Below are 23,485 nucleotides of genomic sequence, written 5' to 3'. Positions count from 1 at the left end.
TTCCACCTCCGCCCCACTACAATGTAGGTTTTTATTTTTTCTTTTATTGAAAAATTGCGTAAAATTAAGTAATTTTCTGTCTTTACTTCCTCATTTTCACATGCTTTGTTTTTAGTCTCTTATATTCTTGAAACAGGTGAAAACATTATAGTTATAATATTAATATATTATAATATAGAATTTTTCAACAATATTCCAAAGGAAATCATCTGAATCAAGAAATTAGTGTTTATATCTGGAAACAATAAAGATGACTTGGTGCTGTGATGAAGAAAAATGTAACTTAATTTAAGAAAAATAAGAAAAATGTTTTTGTTTTTTTTTTTTTTAAAGAAACAGACATATTGTTTGAACTTATTGTAATACAAGACTTTAAAGGGGTACTCAAGTGATTTCGTATTGATTTCTATAAAGTTGGAGGACTTGGAAGAGACATTAATTAAAGAATAGTGAAAAAGTGGTTGAACTTATCACCTTTCTGCAGTGATGCACAGATGACAGCCACTGTTGGCTGTGGTTACAGCCGCAACATCTCAGGAGAAAACACCTGTGATCAGAGGTGAAACAGGCTTGAACCTTTCAACCAGAGAGGGCAGCAAAACACTGATTTTCATCCTGGTGTTAAAGAAATTATTCTTTAAAAGTGATTTAAGACGAAAGCAGCCCTGATCTCCCCAAGCAAGTCATTCCAAAGTCTAGGAGCTCTAACTGTGAAGGCTTTATTGTCTTTTCTTCGTTAGCAGCGCTATTCTTCCATGAAAACAGGTCTACGCAACATGATATGGAGCTCTTTGGAGGTATTTGGTCATTGGATCAGTTAAATAAATACTGCAGGGAGGAAAAGTACAAGCAGAAACAGCCACAGAAGAGCTGTCGACAACAGGCTTTTCATGCATTTTCAGCTCACCCCAACAGGTAAACAGCTTATTTGACCTTGTTGTGCCGGGCTAAACTAACCTGTAAACCATGGAAAAACCCTCTAAGTCTAGACCTCAGAACAATGAGGAGAAAGGCATCTGAGGATCTCGGGGAGTGGAAGGGGATATAAAGCAATAAAACATCAGAAATAAAACTGGTGACGAGGCTTTAAAAGTAATCAGTAGAAAAAAGAGCAACAGGTAGATAGTGTACAGTAGGAAAAGCTGGATTGTTGATATGTGATCATGTTTCTTGAAATCCTGGCAGCTGATTTTCAGATGAGCTGTAAGCAGGAGAGAGATTTTGTTTTTACTGATAAACACCCACATCTTTCAAAAAGCTGTACAAATTTAACCCAGTTAATAGGACGAGTAGCCTCCAAGCCCAAAGTAACCCTGATGACATCACTGTGACATAATCAGAGATTGTTTTCTCTTCCGGACCAAAAGGAGACATTATTATTAAACTGTTTTCCCAAGCGGCTGAGTGACAAGTGAACTGATTTAAATAAACAAAATTGGTGGAGTGCCCCTTTAAGGATTCAATTATAGATTAAAATAGCTCAATAAGAAGGAAATCTATTTGCAGTATGTCAGGAAACAGTGTCTCGATTACTCTGAATAATCCGCAGACCGTTCTGTAAACAGGTTTAAGAGGGTCTATTTTTTCACTTAATGAAGGCTGTACTCAGTGATTTCAGAGTAATGGAGGGTAATGGAGAAAGACAGGTTGCTGATGAGTTTTTCAAATGTAATTTTCAACACTTTGAGCACCACAAACTACATCACAGTCACGTCCAAGTAGATATCTTTCAACGTTACAGTCTTTTCAGCGCAGACACACTGTGGATTTTGTCCCCCATCACTTACATTGAAAGCACATTTAAAGGGGATCTTTTAACAGCCTGTATGAACAGGAGGAATGACTACATCTATGAAAACCTCTCTCAGTGTTCATATGGGCACCTGACTGTTTTTTCAACCTGTCCTTTAAGTAAATGTAGCAATACCTCAATGAAAAAATACTCACTTACAAAAAAAGTCTGCATTCAAAATGTTACTTAAGTAAAAGTACATGAGTATTGTCTGCAAAATGTACTTAAAGTATCAAAAGTAAAAGTACACATTATGCAAAATGGTCCAATTTAGAGTGTTATATTTATCATACATGTATACTGTATATTATTTGAATATTAATACTGAGTCACTAGGTGTTAAAGGTGGAGCTAATTTTACCATTTCACACTGTTGGATTGTTACAGATAATCTATAACAATGTATTTTATATATAACAAACTGATGTTTTATGTATAAAATATTGATCTGAAAAGTAACTATAGCTATAAAATAAATGTAGAGCAGTAAAAAACACAATATTTTCCTCTGAAATGTTGTAGAGGAGAAGAATTAAGTAGCACAAAACAAAAATACTCAAGTAAAGTACAATTACCTAAAAATATGACCAAGTGCAGTACTTGAGTAAATGTACTTAGTTACATTCCAGCATCTCAAAACACGGAAAACATAAATTACCATTTCTGATAGAGAGAAAATGTTTGTAATTTGAGTGAACTGAGCCTTTAAAACAAACAATATATGAATGAAAACTGTGAACAACACATATCGGTTGGTTCCTGTTATTCTACTTTTTATTATCAAAGCTGTAAATTACATGAATGAAGTTTCATCGTACAGGCAGCAGGACGTTGTGTTTAATGCTCCATGTGTGTGTTCTCCGTCAGTGTGTGAGTCAGCTCCGGGTTCGGGTCCCAGTTTGCCAGCAAGTCACTGAAGTCAGGCTGCGTGCCGTCGAGTGTGTTGTGGTGTGGGAGCGCGTTGTAGTGCATGTGTGTGTTAGCGTCTGCGTGTGCGTCACTGTGCGAAGGCGTGTCGCTGTTGTAACTGATCAGAGAGCAGCAGGGGATCGGCTCGGTCCAGAAACTGAGCGGGAGATGCCTCTTTATCATCGGGCGGCAGCGGCCCTGACTCGGGCCCCTGTTGTCGAACAGTTCGGCCAGGGGCCCCAAGCCGCTGTTGCCCTTAGCAACCGCCACTCCTCGATCCCCTCCGCAAGTCACAAAGGCGTTTTCTTGCTCCTCCGGACTTCCTGCTCTCGCAATTCTCAGCAGGTCGTCATAGTAACGCAGACGTCCGCTGGTTGTGACGGAGACGGAGTCGCTGTAGATGTCACAAGCTTCTTGATCGCCCGGACAGCGACCAAAATACCGCTGGACATCACGACTGATGAGGTCGGCGAACCTCAGCAGCTGCTTGGTCACATCCAAAGCGTAGTGAGCCGGGTTTAGAAAAACCTCCTCTAAACATTCCTCCTCTTCCTCCTGAGCTTCAGATGCAACATCTTCATCCTCCTCGTCCTCCTCGTCTTCTTCTTCTCTTTCTTCCTCATCATCCCTCTCTTCTGTCTTTTCCACCGCCTTCTCTTCTTTGTCCTCCTTGCATGGAGAGTGCTGGAAAATCAAGGGGAAATAGTCTAGAGCCGGGGCCTGGACTAGGAAGTTCCTGATGACACCGGCCGCCATGTTGGCTTGTTGTCACTGAAACAATTACAGATGAAAAGAAAAGATGAAAAATCAGGAGGACAGAAGATCATTTACAGGAAAAGACGGTGAATTTGGTTGAAAAAGTCAAAGTTTTATTACCTAGTGAACTGCAATCAGCCACCAGGTTCAGGTGAGTCTGTGTCGAGGTCCAAAGGGAAGGTCTGGCCTGGGTCATTGATGGATCACGTGTGTGTGCATATGTAGTACTGGTCCGTCAGGATTGTCACCGTATATATACCTCAGGTCACGGCTGCATGCGTGTGTGTCTCCCGTCAAACGAGGCAGCTTCCAGTACAAATATTTGCGTGCCGGATTGGTCAAACACACTTTGTTTACTTTATCACTGGGCAACCGGGGAGGGGGTCCAAGGCTAATGGATCCTCTGCTAGGGGATGATGGAGAGTTGTTACACACACACGCACACACACACACACACACACATAGATGCTTTTTCCGTCACTGTTATCTGGCTAGTTAAAGGATAAAAGAGCATGAAATCAAATCATATGCTGTTTTGACTTCTAAAGGGGAACACTCTGCACCCACATCAGCCCTCCGCTCGTCACCAATGACACCAAACTGACACGCAGCACAAGTTCTCCTTGAGACATGACGCACTAAAATGTTCTTTAAATGGGGCGCATCAGGAGACATCAGATTCACAAGGTTCAACCACCTCCCCAACTGCCAATCTTTGTCCTCAAGAACGTGATCGTATGCTCAGCTGAGGCTTCACCCGAGATTTGCAGAATGAAAACTCTGAAAAATGATGCTGGACGACAAACATCAGGATGACAGTAGATCAAAACTTTCCAAAACTGCTCCCAATGAGCAGCCATTATTTTATGACCATTATTTGGCTTAAACCCACCGTCAGAAAAGGTTAGTTTAGAATCATATAGTATTTTAAACACACACTTAGTTTCCTAAAAACATGACTTGAATTGCTTTATGTCAAAATGTCCCAATAGATCACATTAATAAAGACGCTGTTACTCACTGGTCTGTAACGGTGCCAAATCAAACCTGCTCCTGTATTTATTCTGCAGATGTTTGTTGTCTCTGATTCTTCTTCTTCTTCATGTTTCCTCTTATGTGTTGTGTTCAAAGTGTTTGTGTGTTAACTTTTCTAAGCAAGACAAGTTTATTCGTAAAAGACCTTCAATGACCTACAGTACAGTAGTTGTCATTTGTCGTGATTTTACATAAGATATTAAAGACAAGATACAAAACTAGCTTTAAAGTTAGAGAGAAAATAAATTAATAGAAAGGAACTAATTTGAATTATTTTAGGGACTGTCTGTAAAAGACATTGACATTTGGTGCTAATTAGTGAAAGTTTTCCATTTTTCCATTTTCAATTAAGTAATTCTAATCATTTCTGGTGCAGCATGAGGAGTTTTTTACATGTTGCGCAGCAGGTCGGAAAATAAACATTCTGATAATAAATAAATATTTACTTTAGTTTAATTTGGTCTCATTAAAATTTTAGCAGTTCTTTCCAGTAAATTACTCTTCTTTTACAAACCACAAACCCAAAATAAGTGGAGTTTTATGAAATAAACTGACTCCTAACAGTCTCAGTTTTCTCTATAAATCAGTGTTTCCCAACCTTTTTGGCTTATGAACCTTCATCAAAAAACAGCGTCTAGCTGGGATCCTTTGTCACATTTCAGACGTCTATGAGTTGTTGGCATTTCCACCAAAAGAGTTATTTTCAGTTTCATTCAAATGCTGTTATTGTTTGAGGCCCAAGAGAGGTAAAATAATTCAGTATTTCACAAAAAAACAAGAGAAAACTTTTTTTCATATTTGCTTTTTCATTCTTTCCTAACTTGTTAATCATCTCAGGATCCCTCAGATTCATCCTGTGACCCTTTGGAGGGGTCCCGACCCCCAGGTTGGTAACTACTGCTATAAAGTAAACCATGTTACACTGTTCTGTCCAGGAAACTCACTCGGAAACTATTGTTAAAATTCTGGGTTTAATAAAATAAAGTGTGACCATACTCTGTATCTGCACATTCTCAGTGAACCTTATGTTTTATTTATTTTATTAATTTTGTACTGATATACTTATATATAACTGATATATATCACATATTTGGAAAGATTAAGATTTTATTACTGTTTAAAATAAGTAACTAAAATAGTTTATTATATTGTACATAACGCAGAGTAAAGACAACTTGTGCATGTTTATCTCATGTCAATCATGACAGCAATGATCTGATGATTAAGTCCAGCACTTCAATAAATTTTACTGACTTTTATAGACATCTGTATCTCTGTACATATGTGCATGTGCTTCTGTTTATACGTGCATGTCGCGCATTAATGTGTGTGTGTGTGTGTGTGTGTGTGTGTGTGTGTGTGTTTGTGTTATCAGGACACCCTGACTCCCCTGGCCTGCCTGTCATCAGTATCCAGGCTTCTGTGTTGATTTTAGGGCTAAAGATCAATAGTGGCAATATGTCGGCTCTCAAGAGCCTGACAATGAATTACACACGCTTTTAGGCACAGAAGCACATGGACACACACACACACACACACACACACACACACACACACACACACACACACACACACACACTAATAGTTGATTGTTTATATGAAGGCTGAGTTTCACACAGAAATACAAAAACATTCAAAATAATCATAAGTTTAGATATTTGTACACTTTCATATTCAAGCTCTGCAGACAAATATTATAGACATGTAATGAACTGATAAATTATTATAAATTCTGTCTCTGACATGATGGGGAATATGTACTATGAATTACCCAGGAAATGTTCTATACTTATACAACACAGTAAATTATCTCTATTACACAGCCCTTTAAAAACGACTGCTCACAGATCTTAAGACTGTTTAACTATAGTTACGTCTCAGTTAAATACTGAACTTAGGAAGATGAACCTTCTAATTATAAGCTTTCATCTATTTGGGGATGTCTGTGATTTTGTCTGTATGTACTTTTCTTATGACTAGCTGTGCTTGTTTTCTTTCTCTCTGCTGTACTCATAAAATCTTGATCTCAATGCGATAACCTGATTAAACAAAGGTTATATTCTTATGTGATTTATTCTATTACACTAATTTATTTATCTGTACTTATTTATGTGGATTCTGCTTATAAATGTTTTTTTTAATCCAAAAACAAAATAAACAAAAACAGTAAACTCAACTAAACTAAACATGTGTTACATTAAACAGTAACACTGTTAAAGAATGTTTTAGATGAGTTAATTTGCTGTTTGCATATTTCTGCACTACATTTGTACATGTTCAAGAAATTACTGACATAAATTCACTTTAAAGCGGTTTTAATGGATTTTTGGCCACTGGGGGCAGCTGAACAAGCTGTGAGCACAACATTGACACATTATCACCTTAGTTAAACGCTGCCTATTTATTCACAGAGGAACATTATTATTATTACTTTAGAATCGTATTTTTGGCCTTTTTAAAAATGTAAGTCCAATATTCACTCTCCTTTAACTCTGCTTTTGTCTCCATCAAACCCGTTAGTAGCTAAATGCTCCATTAAGTTCACCATCTAGTCGCTAACTGTCTTTTCGTTGCTTGGTAGATTTATCAGAGCTCTTCTTGTTAAAAAACATGTGGCCTGCTGCTACTGGAAATAATATTGATAAGAGCAAGATTTAACCAAAATAATAAAATGGAAACAATGAGCTCAAAGATGCTAAAAAGCTCTGTAGAGCTGAGGGGTACTGAAGAGTTAGATGACAATTTTCTGTGGGTCACTAAACACAGTCATCTGACCCATTTTTTATATAAAAATACTGATAAGCGAACCCTAACCCCTAACCCTTGGGTATGGGTTTTTACTCAGATCACAGAGATTTATAAAAGGTAGTTCGATGTTGAACACGGTCAAGTCGTTGTCCGTTAGATCAAGATCTGTAAACTCATTGGCAGACAAGTTGTCACCTTTGTTAAATGCATTGATGAAAGGTTTAAGTGTTGGAGATTTGGTGGCCAGTATAAAGTCTCAGGTGTACTATGAGACACATTTCCACTCATGTCGATGTTTTTAAGCTTATCTAGTTTGGTGGAGAGCTGGTTGTTGATTGAGTTCAGGTGATTCCTGCTGATATTGATGGTTCGAAGATTAAAAAAGAACACCTTTGCCATCGCACATCATTTTGCTCAGGGCCAGATCAGTGAAAGACTTGTCACCAACGCCCATAAAGTCCAGCTTTGAGAGATCAACAAAGGTCTCGAGGAATGGCAAACAACTTAGAGATTAGCACAGACAGCTTTCACACTACATCCAGTAAAGGATGCAGGAAAAAGAGGGCTGGAAGATGGTAGTATGGAGGGACATCAGTGGTTTTAAAGACCTTGAAATGGTCCTTGTTTAGGACCCGAAACAATTCTTTTTTTCTAAATTTGACAATTTATTATCTGTAATTAAACACTGAGTAAGTTTATAATTACACTTACAGCACACTCCAGACTCCACAAACCAAAACAGAACTGAAAACAAAGTGAAAATATCTTGATGAGTCTTTGTGTTTCTTGCTCCTCTTCAGTATGACAGAAAGTTTTATCTGTAGAGTCATAAGTTTTCTTTTTCCCTAGTTTGCAAATGATTTCCCAGTGTCTCGTTATTCATTCTGCCACATTAGTGAGCAGAGTGACAGAAATAGGATGCCAGCTTCTTGGCAGAGCTTTGAGACAAAATAATCTCACTAACAGCAGGAAAGTTTTTTGGTTTCACAGTTCACTAACAGCAGAGAGTCCTTGAGGTGGATCAGAACCTGCAACAGACCAAAACCTTTTCTCCTGTCAGGTGGCGACACAAAGCTTCACCAAGCAGGTTGAAGCATTCGTGATGATCTTTTCTTCACTATTGTGGCTGAGAGACCAAACGAATCTGCTTCAGTTATCAAGCCAGATGAAAACTCTCAACTGCTCTCAAATAGTTGTCTGTTAGAGCTGGAACGATGAGTCGATTAATCGATTAGTTCATCAACAGAAAATCAATCAGCAAATGGTTCCAGCTTCTTAAATGTGAATATTTTCTGGTTCCTTTAGTCGTCTGCGATAGTAAATTGAATATCTTTGGGTTTTTAGTTTTAGTTTGCATCCCTGGCTTTTGGAAACAGTGATAGAAATTTTATAAACCAAACAACTAATCGTTTAATGGAGAAAATAATCGACAATCAGTAAAAAGTATTGAAATATTAGAGTTGTAACCAGCCCTCTCTGACTCAGCAGAACACTAAAACCATGTTAGCCTAAAGGAAGACTTTGAATTTGGAAACCTTTTGACCTTTAAGTTGGTGTCTTTATCAGGTACAAATTTCTGCCTCCTGAGGACAAATTATACTACAGAACTCTCTCTTTAAAATTTATATCTTATTACAGTGGATGTTCAACTTTTCCAGGCCAAAGTGGCTCTTCTTCTTGTAAAGAAGTATCAAAAACACTTGTGTCTAGTGTCATTTAAGTCCCTCCCACTGGTGTAACCACAGGATTGGTACACATCTCCAAGCCAGATGAAAAATATCAGTAGATATTAAGAACTAATATAGTGCACAGAGAGAATTATGAAAACAACAAAAAATTTAAAAATGTCGAAACATACTTTTTTATAATTTAACAAATATACATTTTAAAAGGTTCATTGATGTGAGTCTCTGGGAGGCAGAAATCACAGGGTTCAAGTTCAATTAGGTTTCACAGATGTCAGAACCTGAACAAGAAAGATGTTTGAAGATGTTTTACAAACATATTTCAAGTATTTAATTATTACAACCTCTTAAAGGGATCATCACTTGTCATAGTAGTGTACCACTCAGCCTGTCAGTGTAAAAACTTCTGTAAAATGTCTTTTGTGGCTCTACAGAGCTTTCAAAAGCCTGAAGAAATAACCTGAGTGATGTCATCAGGGTTATGTCAGACGTTTCGGCGCCTGAACCCTTATTGGGACTAAAAGTCAGGACATCTCGGCCTCCACTGCATCAAAGCTGATCATTCTTTATTGAACCTGTTTCCTGATGTGTGTAAAATGCAGGAGGCTGCAAGCGCTAAAAACACTAAATGAGGAATGGGACACTGTGATGATGTTGATGATGTTACCTGTGACAGATGCATTTCTGTTGACAGTTGAGGCTCATATTTCATATGTAGATTGTGGTCGATATGTAGTTTAGAGAAAGTCAGCGGTGACACTTCAAAGTACCGTATTTAGCATTTATAGGCAGCATACAAACATTTAAAGGGTTTATAACACTATAATGTTGTTATAAGGATATATATGGACATTTTCAGTGTTAATAAATTATAACTCATCCTATAAAGAGATATTAATAATTAACAGGAGTTATAGTTGTTGTCAAATACATTAATAAATATCTAATTACAACTACAATATTGTATGTTATAAACCATTTGTAAATAGTTTATATACTGCTTATAAATGCTAAATAGGGGAACTTCTTACCAATGCAGAGGTCTTCCTTATATGGGAGGTTCAAGCTACCAGCTGCTTAGTCTGGTGACACTGCTCTTTGAGAAATGCTTGTTGTCATATATTTCAACTTAAGCTTTTAACTTGTGGTTGTGTGTAAAATGAAGCAGATGATAAAACAAATATGACGAGTGACGGCTGGGCTCAGGGGCTCCGACTGTGAGTCAAATGATCAAATTTAAGAGGGCAGGTGTAGAAGAAAGAAAGACGGGCAGGTAGACAGACGTGAGTAAAAAAATGTACATTATGTGATTAAAAAAAGACTCATAGATTGTTCAAGTACAAAACCTTTTTTTTTTAATTTTCTATGATCAAAACTGCAAAACATCTAGAAAAATATACAACAAATGCTTAACTTTTCACAACATTTAACATTTGAAAATGGGAACATAAAAGAAAAGGAATATTCACATTTTCCCCATTAATGATAAAAGAACATTCATTTTTATTTCCTTTCTTTTACATATCATTGTTTTATATGTTTGCAATTATTGTTAAGGTCTGCCATTTCTTTGTATTTTATATTTTTTTATTTTTAAACATCTCCACAGTAGCCGGAGTCGTTGGAGAGCTGTGAGTTGGAGCTGCGGTTGGAAGAAGAGTTCCATATGTCCAGGTTCATGTGCGGGCCGAACGGGTTGAAGCTGGAGTACTGGATCGGTCCGCAGGTCCCCTCCGGCTCCCGGCTGAAGGGAGAATGAGGAGGGGTGATGGGGGACACGGGAGACATCGGGGCTGATCGCTCAGGTTGGAAGTGGCTCTGGTAGGGCTCGCTCTGCGGTGTCCAGATGGATCCGAACAGACTGGACATGGGAGAGAGGCTGCGGGTGCCCGAGAAGTATGGCTGTGAGGGCAGAGAGAGATAATATTAGCTGTTAACGTCACTGAGACTGTAGCTGGTTTATGTGCTTTCAAAGTTGTTTTTTTTTTACTATTTCTTCCGCTTTAAAAGCTCAGTTGTGTCTCAGTACTCAACTTCCGTGACATTTTCTAACCTTACCTGTCACTGTGCTCTGCTACCATCTGCAATTTGGCTGTTTGCTCCCTGCAGTGATGACCTGACTGTCGTTCCACTCAGCGTTTTAATCTCGTCTCTCCGTTTCAGCTAAAATAAAATGACCTTTCCGCTCTAGTAAAGACACTTCATACCGCTCTCTCTCTGTGCCCATCTTTCCTGTCTACATCTACATTGTCACAGGCAAAAACACTACAAAAATCATCTTAAAAAAAGGGTGATCTCTTCATGAAATATTTCAGCTGGATCCAATATTTAGCTCTTGGCATCCTGACATAATCATTCAAGGGTCCAAGGAGTATTTTGCTAAATAAAAACATGCATTATCTAGACTAAATGTCATGTTTTAATATAGAAATGTAAGAACCACAATAGAAATAAGTCTTAGATTTCATGTGTCATCCTTGAAATCTTTGTAGTTGTGTGTGATTTAAGTGTAAACTAAACTAAACTCAACAGTATAAAATGTAGTTCCTCATAAAGTCTGACAGATGTCTGATTTTAAAATGTCATTATATATTTATACTGATTGTTATTTTATGGCAACAACAGCAATACTGGATTTTTAAGGTTGATAATAATATAATTTTATTATTTTAGTATTTGCTGTCTTTGCTCCTAAACTCTGGAATAGTTTATCTCTTGTTATTTAATTATTCAGCTCAACTGAAAGTTAAAAAGAAAAAAAACTTCTCAAAACTCACTTATATTATGTGCTTTGTTAAACTGATGTTTTGCTGTTTTGTAAACATCAAAATTTGACGTTATTTCTGTTTTGTTGTTACTATCTTGTTTGTTTGGTTTTTTTTTTTTAATGTAAAGCACTTTGAAATGTTTGTTTTGAAAAAAGTATAAATACATCTTTACTCTCTTACATTGGATTAGAAAGATCATATAACAATTTATGAGCTGATAAACATTTTCCTTTTTTTACACAAACATTTTACATGAAACAATTCTGACAAAATAGCTGAAAATCTGGTTATTAAAGAATAGTGACAGATTTATACTAGAGGTAATATATATGAGTGGTTTTGAGACTTAGTGTCAAAGATGACAGTAAATATAGTAAATGTTGACACCGTAAACTTTGCTGGAATAAAAACTACCAAGAAAAATAAATAAAATACACATAATGAGCCGGAAAAAACAAGTATGTACTGACATCTCTTCAACAAACCAATACTGTTATATCTGTAACAATATTGGCTGACTATTGCATGTTTGGGCTCATTAAAAACTGCATGAAATTCATGCAACACTGGTTCATGACAGCTGTGCGAAAAGCAGAAGCCGCAAAAGAAAGAGAAGTTTATAAAAACCCACTTTCAGTAGGACGGAGTCCATTAAACCAGCTGCTTTTGTTCCTCATTTCTGCTCAGAAAGTGATGAAAGTAGAAGAGCTGACAACTTCCTCTAAATGGTACATGAGTCACCGTGGAGACACTGGTGTATTTAGTGTGTGTGTGCGTGCTTTTCAGAGTTACATAACCACAGTTTAAACCTAATACACCAAATATGGTTGTTAATATATAAATCATAAGTATTTGGAAGGTTAAGAGGACACAGGTGAGGTAGTGAGTAAATGTCGGACAGCCTGCTAATCCCACAGCCCTGCTTTCTCATTGGCTGCCTTCATTTTACACACCCAGTTGTGTACCTGGTGTATGTGATTTCTTTTCTGTAACTCTTGTAATGCAACAACTGAAATGGTTCTGTGTCAATGCACAAGGTAAATATAGTCCTGGTATTAGTGTTATTTCACACAGAGTTCCTTCATTTATTTCATGATTTTAACCGTCATCTAAGTGAAACCTTCTGTGTTTATTTATTCATTTGCAAACCAGACTAGATAACTTTACCCACATCCTGTACAAACATCCACATATTGAAGTGCAACTACTCGGGGGAAATAGCCTGTCATTATCTCATGAATTATTTATGTGCTTATAGTTTGGGAATATTTGTCAAATTAAATATGACTATTTTTTAACCTTAATTATGATAATGTGAGATAGTATGACGTATAGTTTCTGAGAAAATAATCATTACTAATGTGGCTGTAAATGAGAACATGCTGTCTTTGAGGCCAGGAAAAGTAAACGGTAGTGCTTTTTTACCTTAATGAACAAGAGACTTAATATTTTGCCACAATCAGGAGCAATCGAGGTTGAGTGTCTTGCTCATGAACCCTTCGACAGTATCAAACCACTAACCCTGCGACTAACAGAAGACCCGCTTTAACTCCTGAGCCACAGCCCCCCCAACGTGTTACAATAACTGAAATCCCACACCAACACAAAACATACTGCTGTATGTCATCAAACTGATAAATCCTCTATAATGTTTCCTGTTTAAACCATCTGAGTTTAGTAATGTGACTCATCACCTTGCTGCCCACGCAGGCTGCTGTGTCCCAGGATGAGGGCGATTCCTGAGGCTGTTCCTCACTCCAGCTGGTCTGATTGCTGTGTACATTCTGGCTCTCCTGACCGGGAAAACCACTTGGGAACGTTCCATTACCTAAGAGATGATCACAACAAACAAATGCTGAACTCGAACATTAAATTAAAGCTTTTTGCACCTGTAAACAATTTACAGGTTTCATATGATTTGCTTGTGAGAGTGCAATATGAATAAAGGATTGTACCTATGTAGTTGCCTTCCTCACAGTAGGTGTAGGGACTGCAATGGCTGTTGGCACTTCTCCAGGTAAAGCTGTAGGCCAACAAGGAAACATTTAATCCGACAGTTTTAATAGAGACAGATAAAACTTTATCACTGAAACACAAACACATGCTGCTTCAGCACAGCGAGGGTAATTATTCAAACTATAAACCAGTATCAGTTACCATGCCAGGACTGATCTGCAGCACTCCTAATAAAGTTATTTTAAGCAGTTAGAGATGCAGTTTACACAAAGCTGTAAAGTGACATCACAGTAATGCAGTGACACAGTTTTCAGATAGACATGGACCACAGCTATGGATGTGCTGGTATCAAATCCTCATGCTATGATTATTTTAACCAAAAATATCACAGTAAAAGGTTTTATCAGGATAATCATAAAACTTTTCTGAAATACTAGAATATAATAAAACTACTTCACACCATGATCAGCTTGGATTCAATCAAACTAAACAAACTGAACCAATATTGCTTCAAATTACAGCGACTGACATCAAAAACACTAAAAATACCACAAAAAAAGCAGGTTGTTTTTTTAAAGTTCAAGACTGTTGACTGGAAATTACTTTAAATGCAGCTCATGTCTCTTTCTCTTAGATTATCTTTCGATCTGTTTTAGGTATTAATAGTTGTAGAAGAACCAAAAAAGCCTGTGTAGACGATCAGTTGTATTCACTTAACCACAAACTAGCCGCACTTCAGTAGATCGACTAGCTAATGTTACTAAGTCGTGGCCAGAGTAGCTGCAGCCAGACAGACAGGAGCCTCTCTGGTGCAGCTGTTAAACTGGTGAAAGGTGTTTTCTTGTGGTTTATCAAAATCAAACTGAGAATAAAGACAGAAGAGCTGCGCTGTGTTCACAGTGTGGGAAAACAGCAGTAACGACAGTAATAGAAATGGTCGGCAGTCTTGTCCTCACCAGAATGTTTCACCACCATATATGGTAAAAACAGAAAAACAGTATACCGACACATTTTAACCACAACAACACACATTTAAGAAATTCATCAGTTGTCCAGCTCTTGGACATCTACTCATATTGCTCCAATGTTGTGTAAAATGCCCCCCCCCCAAAAAAACAAACAAACAAAAAACTAAACTTAGGCTTCTTTTAATTTATTGTTTTACCATTTTGGGGGTAAAACATTTCAACAAGAACCTGATGACAAATACACAACCTGACATAATGTTGTGGTGAAAGTGTTTCAGTGTTTAAGTGTTTCAATTTCCTTCTTTCACATTCAGCAGACATAGAGCAACATTTGTATCATATGGAGTCACCTGACAAAAGGAAGTCAAACACACTCTTATCAGCTCCGTTTGGTCTCAACCAACTCTTAATAAAAATATCTTGGTCTTTAGATTGTTAGATGTTTGATTTTCTTCACCAGCTTATCACCACATTTGTCTCTCTGTCATTACGAACAAACCCTTTCACATTACAGATATCATTTGATTCGTTGTTAATTAGGACTGGGTTGTAAAAAAAAAAAAAAAAGTATATATATCAATTTTCCAATTCAAATTGATCTTCATTTGAATGATCTGATGCCTTTCCTGTGGATGTGTGAGGCTTTAAACTGTTAGTCTCATATGACCAGTCTTTGGTTCTTCACATAACGAGATCTTGTTAGATCTCTTTGAACCTCATTTTAATCAAAAAACATGGTGGGAGCTGCTCCACTGAAGGCATCGCCAAGCCTTTAGATGTCTGGTTGCATTTCGGATTTAAAAACTATGAAGCCAGTAAAGAGCTGTGCAAACGGAAAGCCATATGTAAGATGTGCAAAATGGAGGTGATATTGTGTCAATACAATACAACTGACTGTATAGGCTGCAGACTTGCACTATATTGTGTGTTGGTCATTTTAAATAAAAAGCACATTAATATAACTTTGGGGTGAATTCTTAATATAAACATTAATATTTTAATAATGCACCATATTAGATGGTTCCTCACACAATTTACAGCATCAGTTCTCTGAGAATCTCTTTCATATCCAAGCAATGCTGGTATTATAACTGAAATATCTCTAACTGAATCAATATGGAATTGAATTGGAAATCGAATCGAAACCTTGTTAATTGGAAATCGAATCAATTCAAGAAATCAGTATCAATACCCACCTCTATTGTTAATATAAAAATATTTATGAGTAGAGTTTTAACTATGATGCATTCAAACACCTACCCATTGTATGACCCGGTGGTTGCTGGCTGAGGTATGTAGGGCAGAGCTTCGGTGGTGTTGTATCTGAACTCATTGGTGAGGGGGATGGATGGAGCCGACCACGTCTCTTCAGGCACATACTGACCTGTCAGGTCTGAGGGAGCACATGACAGATTTCCATTAGAAACCAGAAGTAATGCACGAGCCCTTTTTGACGAAGTGTTTATTTTAAATTTAGCTTTCCTTAAAAAACACATTAAACATTTTATTGTAAAAGTTTCTGGGTTTACCTGTGTTCCTGTCCACTCCTGCAGCAACAGCAGCAAAACTGGGGGCAAAGCTGGATGCTGCGGGGTCGGGGCTTTGGCACACGTCTTTGCTGCGATACAAGCTGTTCATGCTGAACAGAGAGAAGGCAAAGCTTACAAATCAAACAGAGAACAGATGACAAAAAAGTACATTTTCCACAAGTTCTCTCCAAACAATACAGATCACAATCTGGAGATTTTCAGTGGACCGGCCAATACAAACAACTCTTTGATGCACAAGTCTGAGAAAAATCCAAAATGACAATATTTTGTGGCAACAGGAACATTAATAGAATCTGCAAAAAAAACATTCCTGTGTATTATGAATTATCATTGTTTAAGAGTTTTAAGTTCATTATCTACATTTTTATGTGTCTACAAAAGTGCTCAATGGAAGACATTTTATATTTTAAGCTGGATTTCCAGCTTTTGCAACACACAGATACACTAGTATTTGTTTTTTTGTTATTTGAGTATTGCTAACAAATGCAGATAAGAGGATGTTTCTGTGTAGATTCATACAACCAGCAGAGCCAGTTCTTGTATCAGGTTGAGTTTATGTGTGTTTGTTTAAGTACCTGAGAGCCTTGTAGTTTGTATTCATGGTCTGGTAGCAGTCTCTCTCTACTGGGTAGACACCGTACTGCATGGAGTCCCCTGTAAAAACAATCAATCTGTCAAAACACTACAACACTTTCCTGCTTGTGATAAAAATTATAGCTTTAGTCCTACAAGTCCTACATCACGGTTCTGCACTTAATTGTAGGAAAATTAACAGAACAGAAATCTGAGTTCAGGTTTTCCTAGATAAAGTAGTGCATAACAGTTCCGTACTTTTTCTAGATGAGGTAGTGCAGGCGTGTGTCCGGGCATTGCCGTCCTTGTCTCCCTCTATGCTGCTGGCACTGCTCCAGCTGCCCCAGCTCCCTCGGCTGGCCCTCACACTACCTGAAGAGCTGCCAGAGTCTGAGCCAGACTCACACACTCCGCCGCCACGCCGCTCTGTAGCACACTTTCGTCGAGTGCGAGCGGGACACACACCTGCCGGAAATAAACATAATTTAATGTGTCGGTTGTTGTTGAGTCAGTAAAGCTGCAGAGAATAGTGCCAAATCGTGAGTTACGCACCATTCTGTTTGAGGGGGCTCTCAGCGCTCAGTCCAGGTTTTGGTGCTTCTGGCTTGGAGCTGTTGCAGCAGCGGTTCCTGTTGCGGGATGCACTGATGATACGCTCCCCTGTTTTCCAATCGGGTTCTTTCTCCCTCTCTGGCATCACTAGCACACTGTGCTCAGGGGCACTGGGGTAATCAATAATATTATATATGATATTAAAACATTAATAATAGCATATCTTATTTTACTGTTAAGTGCTTTAACATTATGTCCTGTCTTGCTTGGTTCATTTTTGTATTAATTTGGGGTATTTTATGCCTTTACTGTGATGATGATGGTGAAATGACATAAAGAGATGAGATGAGAGATGCAAGAAAGGTCCCCGGCCAGATTCAAACTTGGGACATTTCAGTTCATGATCAGCATTTTTGTACCACTAAACCACAGGCATGGCCTCAGTGACACTGCTGTTTAATGCAGCTGATTTGTTTGCTTTTTCAACATTGCACAACAAAGACCAATATCATGACGTATCTTACTACGGAGCATTAAAATACATGTGAATTGATATATTGTTGAAAATACTCATTCGGCAAAGTGTGAGTCTTACCTTGAAACATTCTCTATCTTCCTCCGACTCCTCTTTCCCTTATTATTTCCTGATACTGTGCCAATCTCTGCACTCTGTACTTTCTTTTTCTGACCTTTTGCATCTTCTCTTAGCTGGAGAGAGAAAGAAAAAGAGTGATGATGGTTAGATTACAACCGTTCAAATATATCTGAATCAATTAGTAAGACATAACATTTAACTGAGCAGGTACCGATTGCAGCACTTTACTCACCTCAAGTTCAGAACTGTCCCTTTTCTCAGAGTTGATCTTCTCTGCATAGTGCTCAGTGCGAGTCTTCTCTACAGGACTGCACACCAGCAGGCCTGGTCTAGGTCCTGGACCCAACGTGACATTATCTGGGAAACCAGCAGGCATTTCCATGGGAAACATAACTGCTGCTGGCACTCTATCTTCTATAGTGCTGTGAGGGTCTTCTTTAAAGTCTGCTGGTGTCTTTTTATCCAGCTCGCTGATGAACGCTGGTTCATTGTTGTTGCAGACATCAGGGTCTGGGGTCAGGGGAGGGTCGGGTATCAGGTCTTCATGCTCTTCTTCCATTGTCACAGCGCCGGTCGCTGCTGTGGACGAGCTGGACTTGTATTTGGTGTAATAGAGTGAAACCTTGTGTTTCTTTTGCGGTTGGGCCGGGGTGGTTGAAGAGCTCTTCTTTGAGGATTGAGGACGTGGGGCGGGGCTGTTGGCCAAGGCTGGAGAGCCACGCCCCTTACCTTTGTCAGAGGTATGACAGGTGTCCACATAGCTCTTACAACTGCCCTTTGTTTTACTGCACAAACAAGACACAAAAAAGACAAATGTAAGTATTTTAAGACCAGAAAAAATGAACTTGCAGTATTTGTCTTCAAGCATGAATACCGCAAATAGTAAACAGTATTTATGATGTGTTTACAGATGCTGAGAAGAGGGTTTGACATACTTTACTCCATTGGGTGTGATATTGTTGACGGGGCCATTGTCCCGGGACAGAACAGAGTTGTGGTTGCTTCTGATGCTGGGCATGGAGAACTCATTCAGGATATACTGGGCCTGATGAAAGGCCATCAGACACACACCAAACAGGGAGAAGCTGCAAAGAAAAGAGATGCAAAATAAATTATGAGAGGATCTAAAACTGGAAAAAATGACTGTGACCTGTTGTAAATAGATGAACTAATATCAGAATCATCAATAATCACCAGCCCCTCTTTAATCAGGATCTATACACACCCCTGCTCTTGCTCATTTCTGAATGTACGGACATGAAACATGCTACTTTTAAATGTTATGTGTGTTTGTGTGGCTGTATATATGATTGTGTTAGCTAGTTAGCACATTCAGATCAGACAGTAACAGAACAAAATATGGTGGGTGTAGCTCAAGGCTTTGTGGCATCTCCATATTTCTTAATAAGTTTTGAAATTTTTGAAGAGGAAGTTGATTTCAAATCTATTTCGTTTGTTTGTTGACTTTGTTTAGGTGACAAAGAATAAAAACAAAAAATACAATTCAATACATACATTTTAAAGCATATTTTGTGGAGAGGATCTTTAATGGTCAAACAATGACTTAAAAAGGTACTAACCATGTGAAGATGAGCGTTACCACCCAGAAGGTTTCCTCCCAGCTGGGACCAGGAACCACCTGGGCACAGAGAGGCAACATGTGGTGGGGCAGCGTCACATTGAGGGTGAAAGGGAAAGAGGTGCCGCGTGATGTCACCAGGATGAGGTCCCGGATGACCCAGGATGAGGTGAAGTCTGGGGTGAACCTGTAGGCACAGACAAGTAGACAGAGAAAGAGAGAGTGAGAGAAAGAAACGGACAGAGGAAGATGGAGTGAGAAAGAGAAGATAAAAAAGGAAGAAGAAGGTATAATTAGAAGGAAATATTGCATAAGGATGTAAAAGAGGAAGACAGATAATAGGAATTAAGTGAACAGATGTGGGCGCTGCCTGCAGCTGAATGGCACCAATATACAGCCACCGATGTCAAAACATTTTACATTTTAACTGACATACTGAAAGGCATCAAGTACAGAAGATATAACATGTTCATACTAAGATATTAAGAGAGTAAAAAAACAAGCTAAATTCAACTTACGCAATGGTGATCTCAGAGGAGGTGTTGTGGTCCAGGCTGAAGGAGCGACATTGCAGCACCTCAAAGCCAAACCCCTGACACTTATATCCATTTATATTCATTGACATGACAGTAAGCGGCAGCTCTCCTGCATTCTCCACCTTGAAACTCTTTTTGATGGCGAAAAGTGGCTTGTTGGTGCGCAGACCTGTGGGGTGAGGATAAATTAATGTTCAATCATTTGTGAAGTGAATATTTATCACTGAACTTAAAAGACAATGTTACTTAACAGTACTTTATTTATGTTAAATGTAAAGTTAAATCTCACCATCTCGACACTCCATTAGAGTTGACTGAGGAACATTGAAGCGCAGAGAGGCTCCTGGGCCGGGCAGTTTGCCTCCGACTCTGAGCAGTTCTTTGGCCCCGTGGCCCTGCACTGTCACCATGTCAAACACTGTCAGGTTGTTCCTGCAACACAATTAAAAAGACACACAGTGAGCCTTGACTCACACAAGCCCTGTGAATTCAGTTTTTCTCCTCCAATTCTATCTATCCATCAAATAGTTGTTGAGATATACCAACGTTGTCATCTCTAAAGCCACGCTGTTGGCATGGCTATAACTTTTAACAAAACTGTATTGTGTCTTTTGAGTGTTTTGTGAAAAGGTATGAGCACACTTTGCACTCATCCTAGTAATATGAATCGGTACCTGATGATGAGAATGGTAGTGGTGGGTTTGTGCTCAGAGGGAGTAAAGACCACAGCGACCTCTCTGGCCTCCCAGGGTTGCAGCAGGAGACGCAGGACACCCTCTCTTGTCATTTCCTCTACATTCTCACCCGCCTGTAGACAAACACACAGAAAGAGTGAAAAAGGTTGGCAGAGAAGCCTTTGCTGAAGAACAACAAGCATAACTTAACTTTAACTGTTCTGTCTGTTTGTTCAAGAAATGCATAGATAATTTAGATAAGGATTACATGCTGGTAGGCAAAAAGCAAGAAACTTTATTTCCCTGGAGTGTTTTCAGGATTTACCTTGGGAGGAGTGGCCAACAGAGAGAACTCTGTGGTGCTGATGTTGACAGAGAGGGGGCTGATATTAAACCTGTCAATAAAAACAAAGAAAACAGTTAGACAAATCAACTAAAGGGATGTGCTGGCTGAGGCGGAAAACATCAGGTGAATCATTCTTTGCTATATAATACATAAACTCTGGACAGCGTACCATTTAGTTAGGAGGTCCAGGGCCTCGAGGGGGGCTGGGTACAGAGAGAGGATTCGAATCTCTACAGAAACCACTGAAGAGGAAGGATTCTTCAGCATAAAGGTCTTCACCTAAAAACAGAAACATTTTCTTTCAGACAAATGTCACAAATTGTAGTCTATCTTTAAAATATATGATCTATTTTCAGATAACAATCATTAAGTGCCCACCCTGCTCTCATTGACAGGTGTAGCCCCAAAGTCCAGAGGTGAGGATGTCTCCACAGGGAGTCTGGGCCACCTGAGAAGACAAAGGGATTCACAATGAATAATGTTAATGGTGTGTAATGACGGATCACACAAAGCACAGAATCATATGAGGGGCCTTGTATTAAAGACTGACCTGCAAGGAAGTTTGTCTTTATGGTTCTGCCACCGAGAGCAGAGCTCAGCAGCTAGTTTGTTGTCTATGGACCAGGATGAGGGGAAAAAGTCCGGGAGGAGGGAGCGCTGCCACTCTAAACGACCTGATGGGATATTCAAGAAACAAGCAACACATTAACAAAATAAAAAAATAAATTACTCAGTATGTCTCTTTATCACACAAAAAGTGGTTGTGATGTTCCATGCCTCACCTGTTTCAGATAATCTGAGTGGGCAAGGTCGTCCACACTCTCGTTCAGCCTCAAACACCACTTCCCCCTGCTGAGAGAATGAACACATCAAGTATTTCCACATTTGATCCATTACACTGCTTCCCAGTCAAACAGACACCTAAATAACCATTAAAGCCAGTCTTTTACCTTGGAAGGAGTAGAGTGAAAGTAGAGGGGAATTTGCAGGGCAGTGCCCAGTTCGGTGTCCAGACTCAGGGTGAACAGGTGGTTGATGGGAAGGGTCCTGCTGAGCAGCTGGAGGGACAGGATATGCCAGCAGCCCTGGGGAACTTTGAGTGGGTGGCTGAAGTTCATCACCTGACAGACAGGGGGCAGCAAAGACATTAGAGTTGAATCCTGTCATGAACTTTCTGTGATAGAAGGGTTGTGTAGCTTTGGCCAGGTCAGAGTCCATTTGGTATAAACTAAGAGATCATCATTTTATCATCATGTGATTAGATTTGCTTCTTATCGCCACGTGCTGCAGTGGTGCATACCTTCATTACTCCCTGCATCTTCTGTGAGAGGCTGGCATTCTTCACAGTTAGGGGCAAGAGGAAGGGGTTAGTCAGCCACAGGTCCACCTGGTCTGCATCCCTTTGTTTCACCTGGAAAAGGCTGAACAGATCCCCCATGGTCCTTCTGCAGGAAGCAACAACAAAATGACATTAAAGTGATACTCTAACAACTCTTCATGAGCTGTTAAAAGAGTTTTAATATTGCCATGATAGACTTATTTTCATTATAGCAGAGATACTGTGTGTGTATATATATATGTGTGTTCTTCTTGTCGTTTGTAACTCACTACAACCATAGCGCTTTAAAAAGAACAGTCTACTATGGATGTAATTCTTCAGATCTGTTATGTCAGCCTGAGAGTATGCCCTCCAAAACATTTCAAAAGAGTTTCTGATTTACCTGTGTGAGATATGTAATCCAGGGAAGGTGTAAGTTGTCCTGTTTCCCAGAACTTTTAAACTGATATGACTTATGCACTTCCTTCCGTGGCCTGGCAGTGAACCTGATATCAGATACAAAACTGTTGATAAAATATTCAAAGACATTTGGGGCAAATTGAATTGCACTTTATACTGATAAGAAATTATTCAAACTGAAATGAGTATTTACTTCTGCAGGCCAGGGTGGCCACTTCAGTGAAGTTTTTTGCTTCTGGTCTCAGGAGAACCTGATTAAATTCCAGGCTAGCCTCCACTTTTGATAGCACCTGCATGTCCTGGGGAGATAAAAACATCTAGTCAGGGCCTGTACATTGCTACCTAAACTACAGCAAAACAAAAACAACACCTCACCTTTATGTAGAACTTCTTGCCTCCAGAATTTAACATATAAACTCCTATTTTTGGTTCCCCTGTAGAAACAAAGGACAGGAAAGTCAAAACAGTGTACTAAGGTACAGCATAACATACTCTTATCTGTGTAATAGCTTGCTCAAACATGCTTTCAAAGGCAGATTCATCCGAGATCTTGAGCAAATGTATATTTCAGGTTAAAACTTCTTAGAGAAACGAAAAATGACCTCCATGTTCACATAGCAACACAAAGTTCAAACAAGACTATATAGCAAGTTACAGCAGAAATGGCTGCTGACAGAAACAGTCTTGCACTGTACACACAATTTAACATTCTGTTTGCTGATGTG

The 23,485-nt window shown here is 38.9% G+C and overlaps 2 protein-coding genes across 3 annotated transcripts in view; both read right to left on the bottom strand.

Moving 5' to 3' along the window:
- Positions 1-2,540: 2,540 nt before the first annotated feature.
- Positions 2,541-4,216, bottom strand: LOC122979189 (protein PERCC1). Its single transcript, XM_044346443.1, has 2 exons — positions 3,578-4,216; positions 2,541-3,472 (listed from the first exon to the last, which is right to left on the bottom strand). Exon 2 carries the CDS (start codon positions 3,455-3,457, stop codon positions 2,630-2,632), a length of 828 nt encoding a protein of 275 aa, XP_044202378.1. The 5' UTR covers positions 3,458-3,472; positions 3,578-4,216; the 3' UTR covers positions 2,541-2,629.
- Positions 4,217-10,311: 6,095 nt separating this feature from the next.
- tmem131l (transmembrane 131 like) overlaps positions 10,312-23,485 on the bottom strand; it is a 41,898-nt gene continuing 28,724 nt past the window's right edge. The window contains exons 10-34 of one of the 2 annotated variants that reach the window (XM_044347392.1): positions 23,136-23,194; positions 22,954-23,059; positions 22,744-22,846; positions 22,323-22,467; positions 21,973-22,143; positions 21,805-21,874; positions 21,573-21,696; positions 21,401-21,470; positions 21,192-21,301; positions 21,002-21,071; positions 20,677-20,810; positions 20,292-20,434; positions 19,985-20,171; positions 19,468-19,653; positions 18,823-18,972; positions 18,120-18,672; positions 17,888-18,000; positions 17,293-17,462; positions 16,999-17,205; positions 16,743-16,821; positions 16,147-16,256; positions 15,878-16,010; positions 13,649-13,716; positions 13,388-13,521; positions 10,312-10,827 (exon numbers count right to left, since the gene is read on the bottom strand). In XM_044347392.1, coding sequence (XP_044203327.1) covers positions 10,519-10,827; positions 13,388-13,521; positions 13,649-13,716; positions 15,878-16,010; positions 16,147-16,256; positions 16,743-16,821; positions 16,999-17,205; positions 17,293-17,462; positions 17,888-18,000; positions 18,120-18,672; positions 18,823-18,972; positions 19,468-19,653; positions 19,985-20,171; positions 20,292-20,434; positions 20,677-20,810; positions 21,002-21,071; positions 21,192-21,301; positions 21,401-21,470; positions 21,573-21,696; positions 21,805-21,874; positions 21,973-22,143; positions 22,323-22,467; positions 22,744-22,846; positions 22,954-23,059; positions 23,136-23,194 — 3,704 coding nt within the window. In that variant the 3' untranslated portion in view covers positions 10,312-10,518. The remainder of the gene's footprint in view (positions 10,828-13,387; positions 13,522-13,648; positions 13,717-15,877; positions 16,011-16,146; positions 16,257-16,742; positions 16,822-16,998; positions 17,206-17,292; positions 17,463-17,887; positions 18,001-18,119; positions 18,673-18,822; positions 18,973-19,467; positions 19,654-19,984; positions 20,172-20,291; positions 20,435-20,676; positions 20,811-21,001; positions 21,072-21,191; positions 21,302-21,400; positions 21,471-21,572; positions 21,697-21,804; positions 21,875-21,972; positions 22,144-22,322; positions 22,468-22,743; positions 22,847-22,953; positions 23,060-23,135; positions 23,195-23,485) is intronic. The other variant, XM_044347394.1, reaches the window with a different exon arrangement.

This window comes from Thunnus albacares, chromosome 3, assembly GCF_914725855.1.
Source record: "Thunnus albacares chromosome 3, fThuAlb1.1, whole genome shotgun sequence".
Taxonomy (NCBI): Eukaryota; Metazoa; Chordata; class Actinopteri; order Scombriformes; family Scombridae; genus Thunnus; species Thunnus albacares.
The sequence above is the reverse complement of the archived record's forward strand: the minus strand, read 5'-3'. Positions and strand labels throughout refer to the sequence as shown.

Bases quoted from the DNA above. Each gene is read 5' to 3' on its own strand.
- LOC122979189 (XM_044346443.1), bottom strand. From the start codon at position 3,457: ATGGCGGCCGGTGTCATCAGGAACTTCCTAGTCCAGGCCCCGGCTCTA.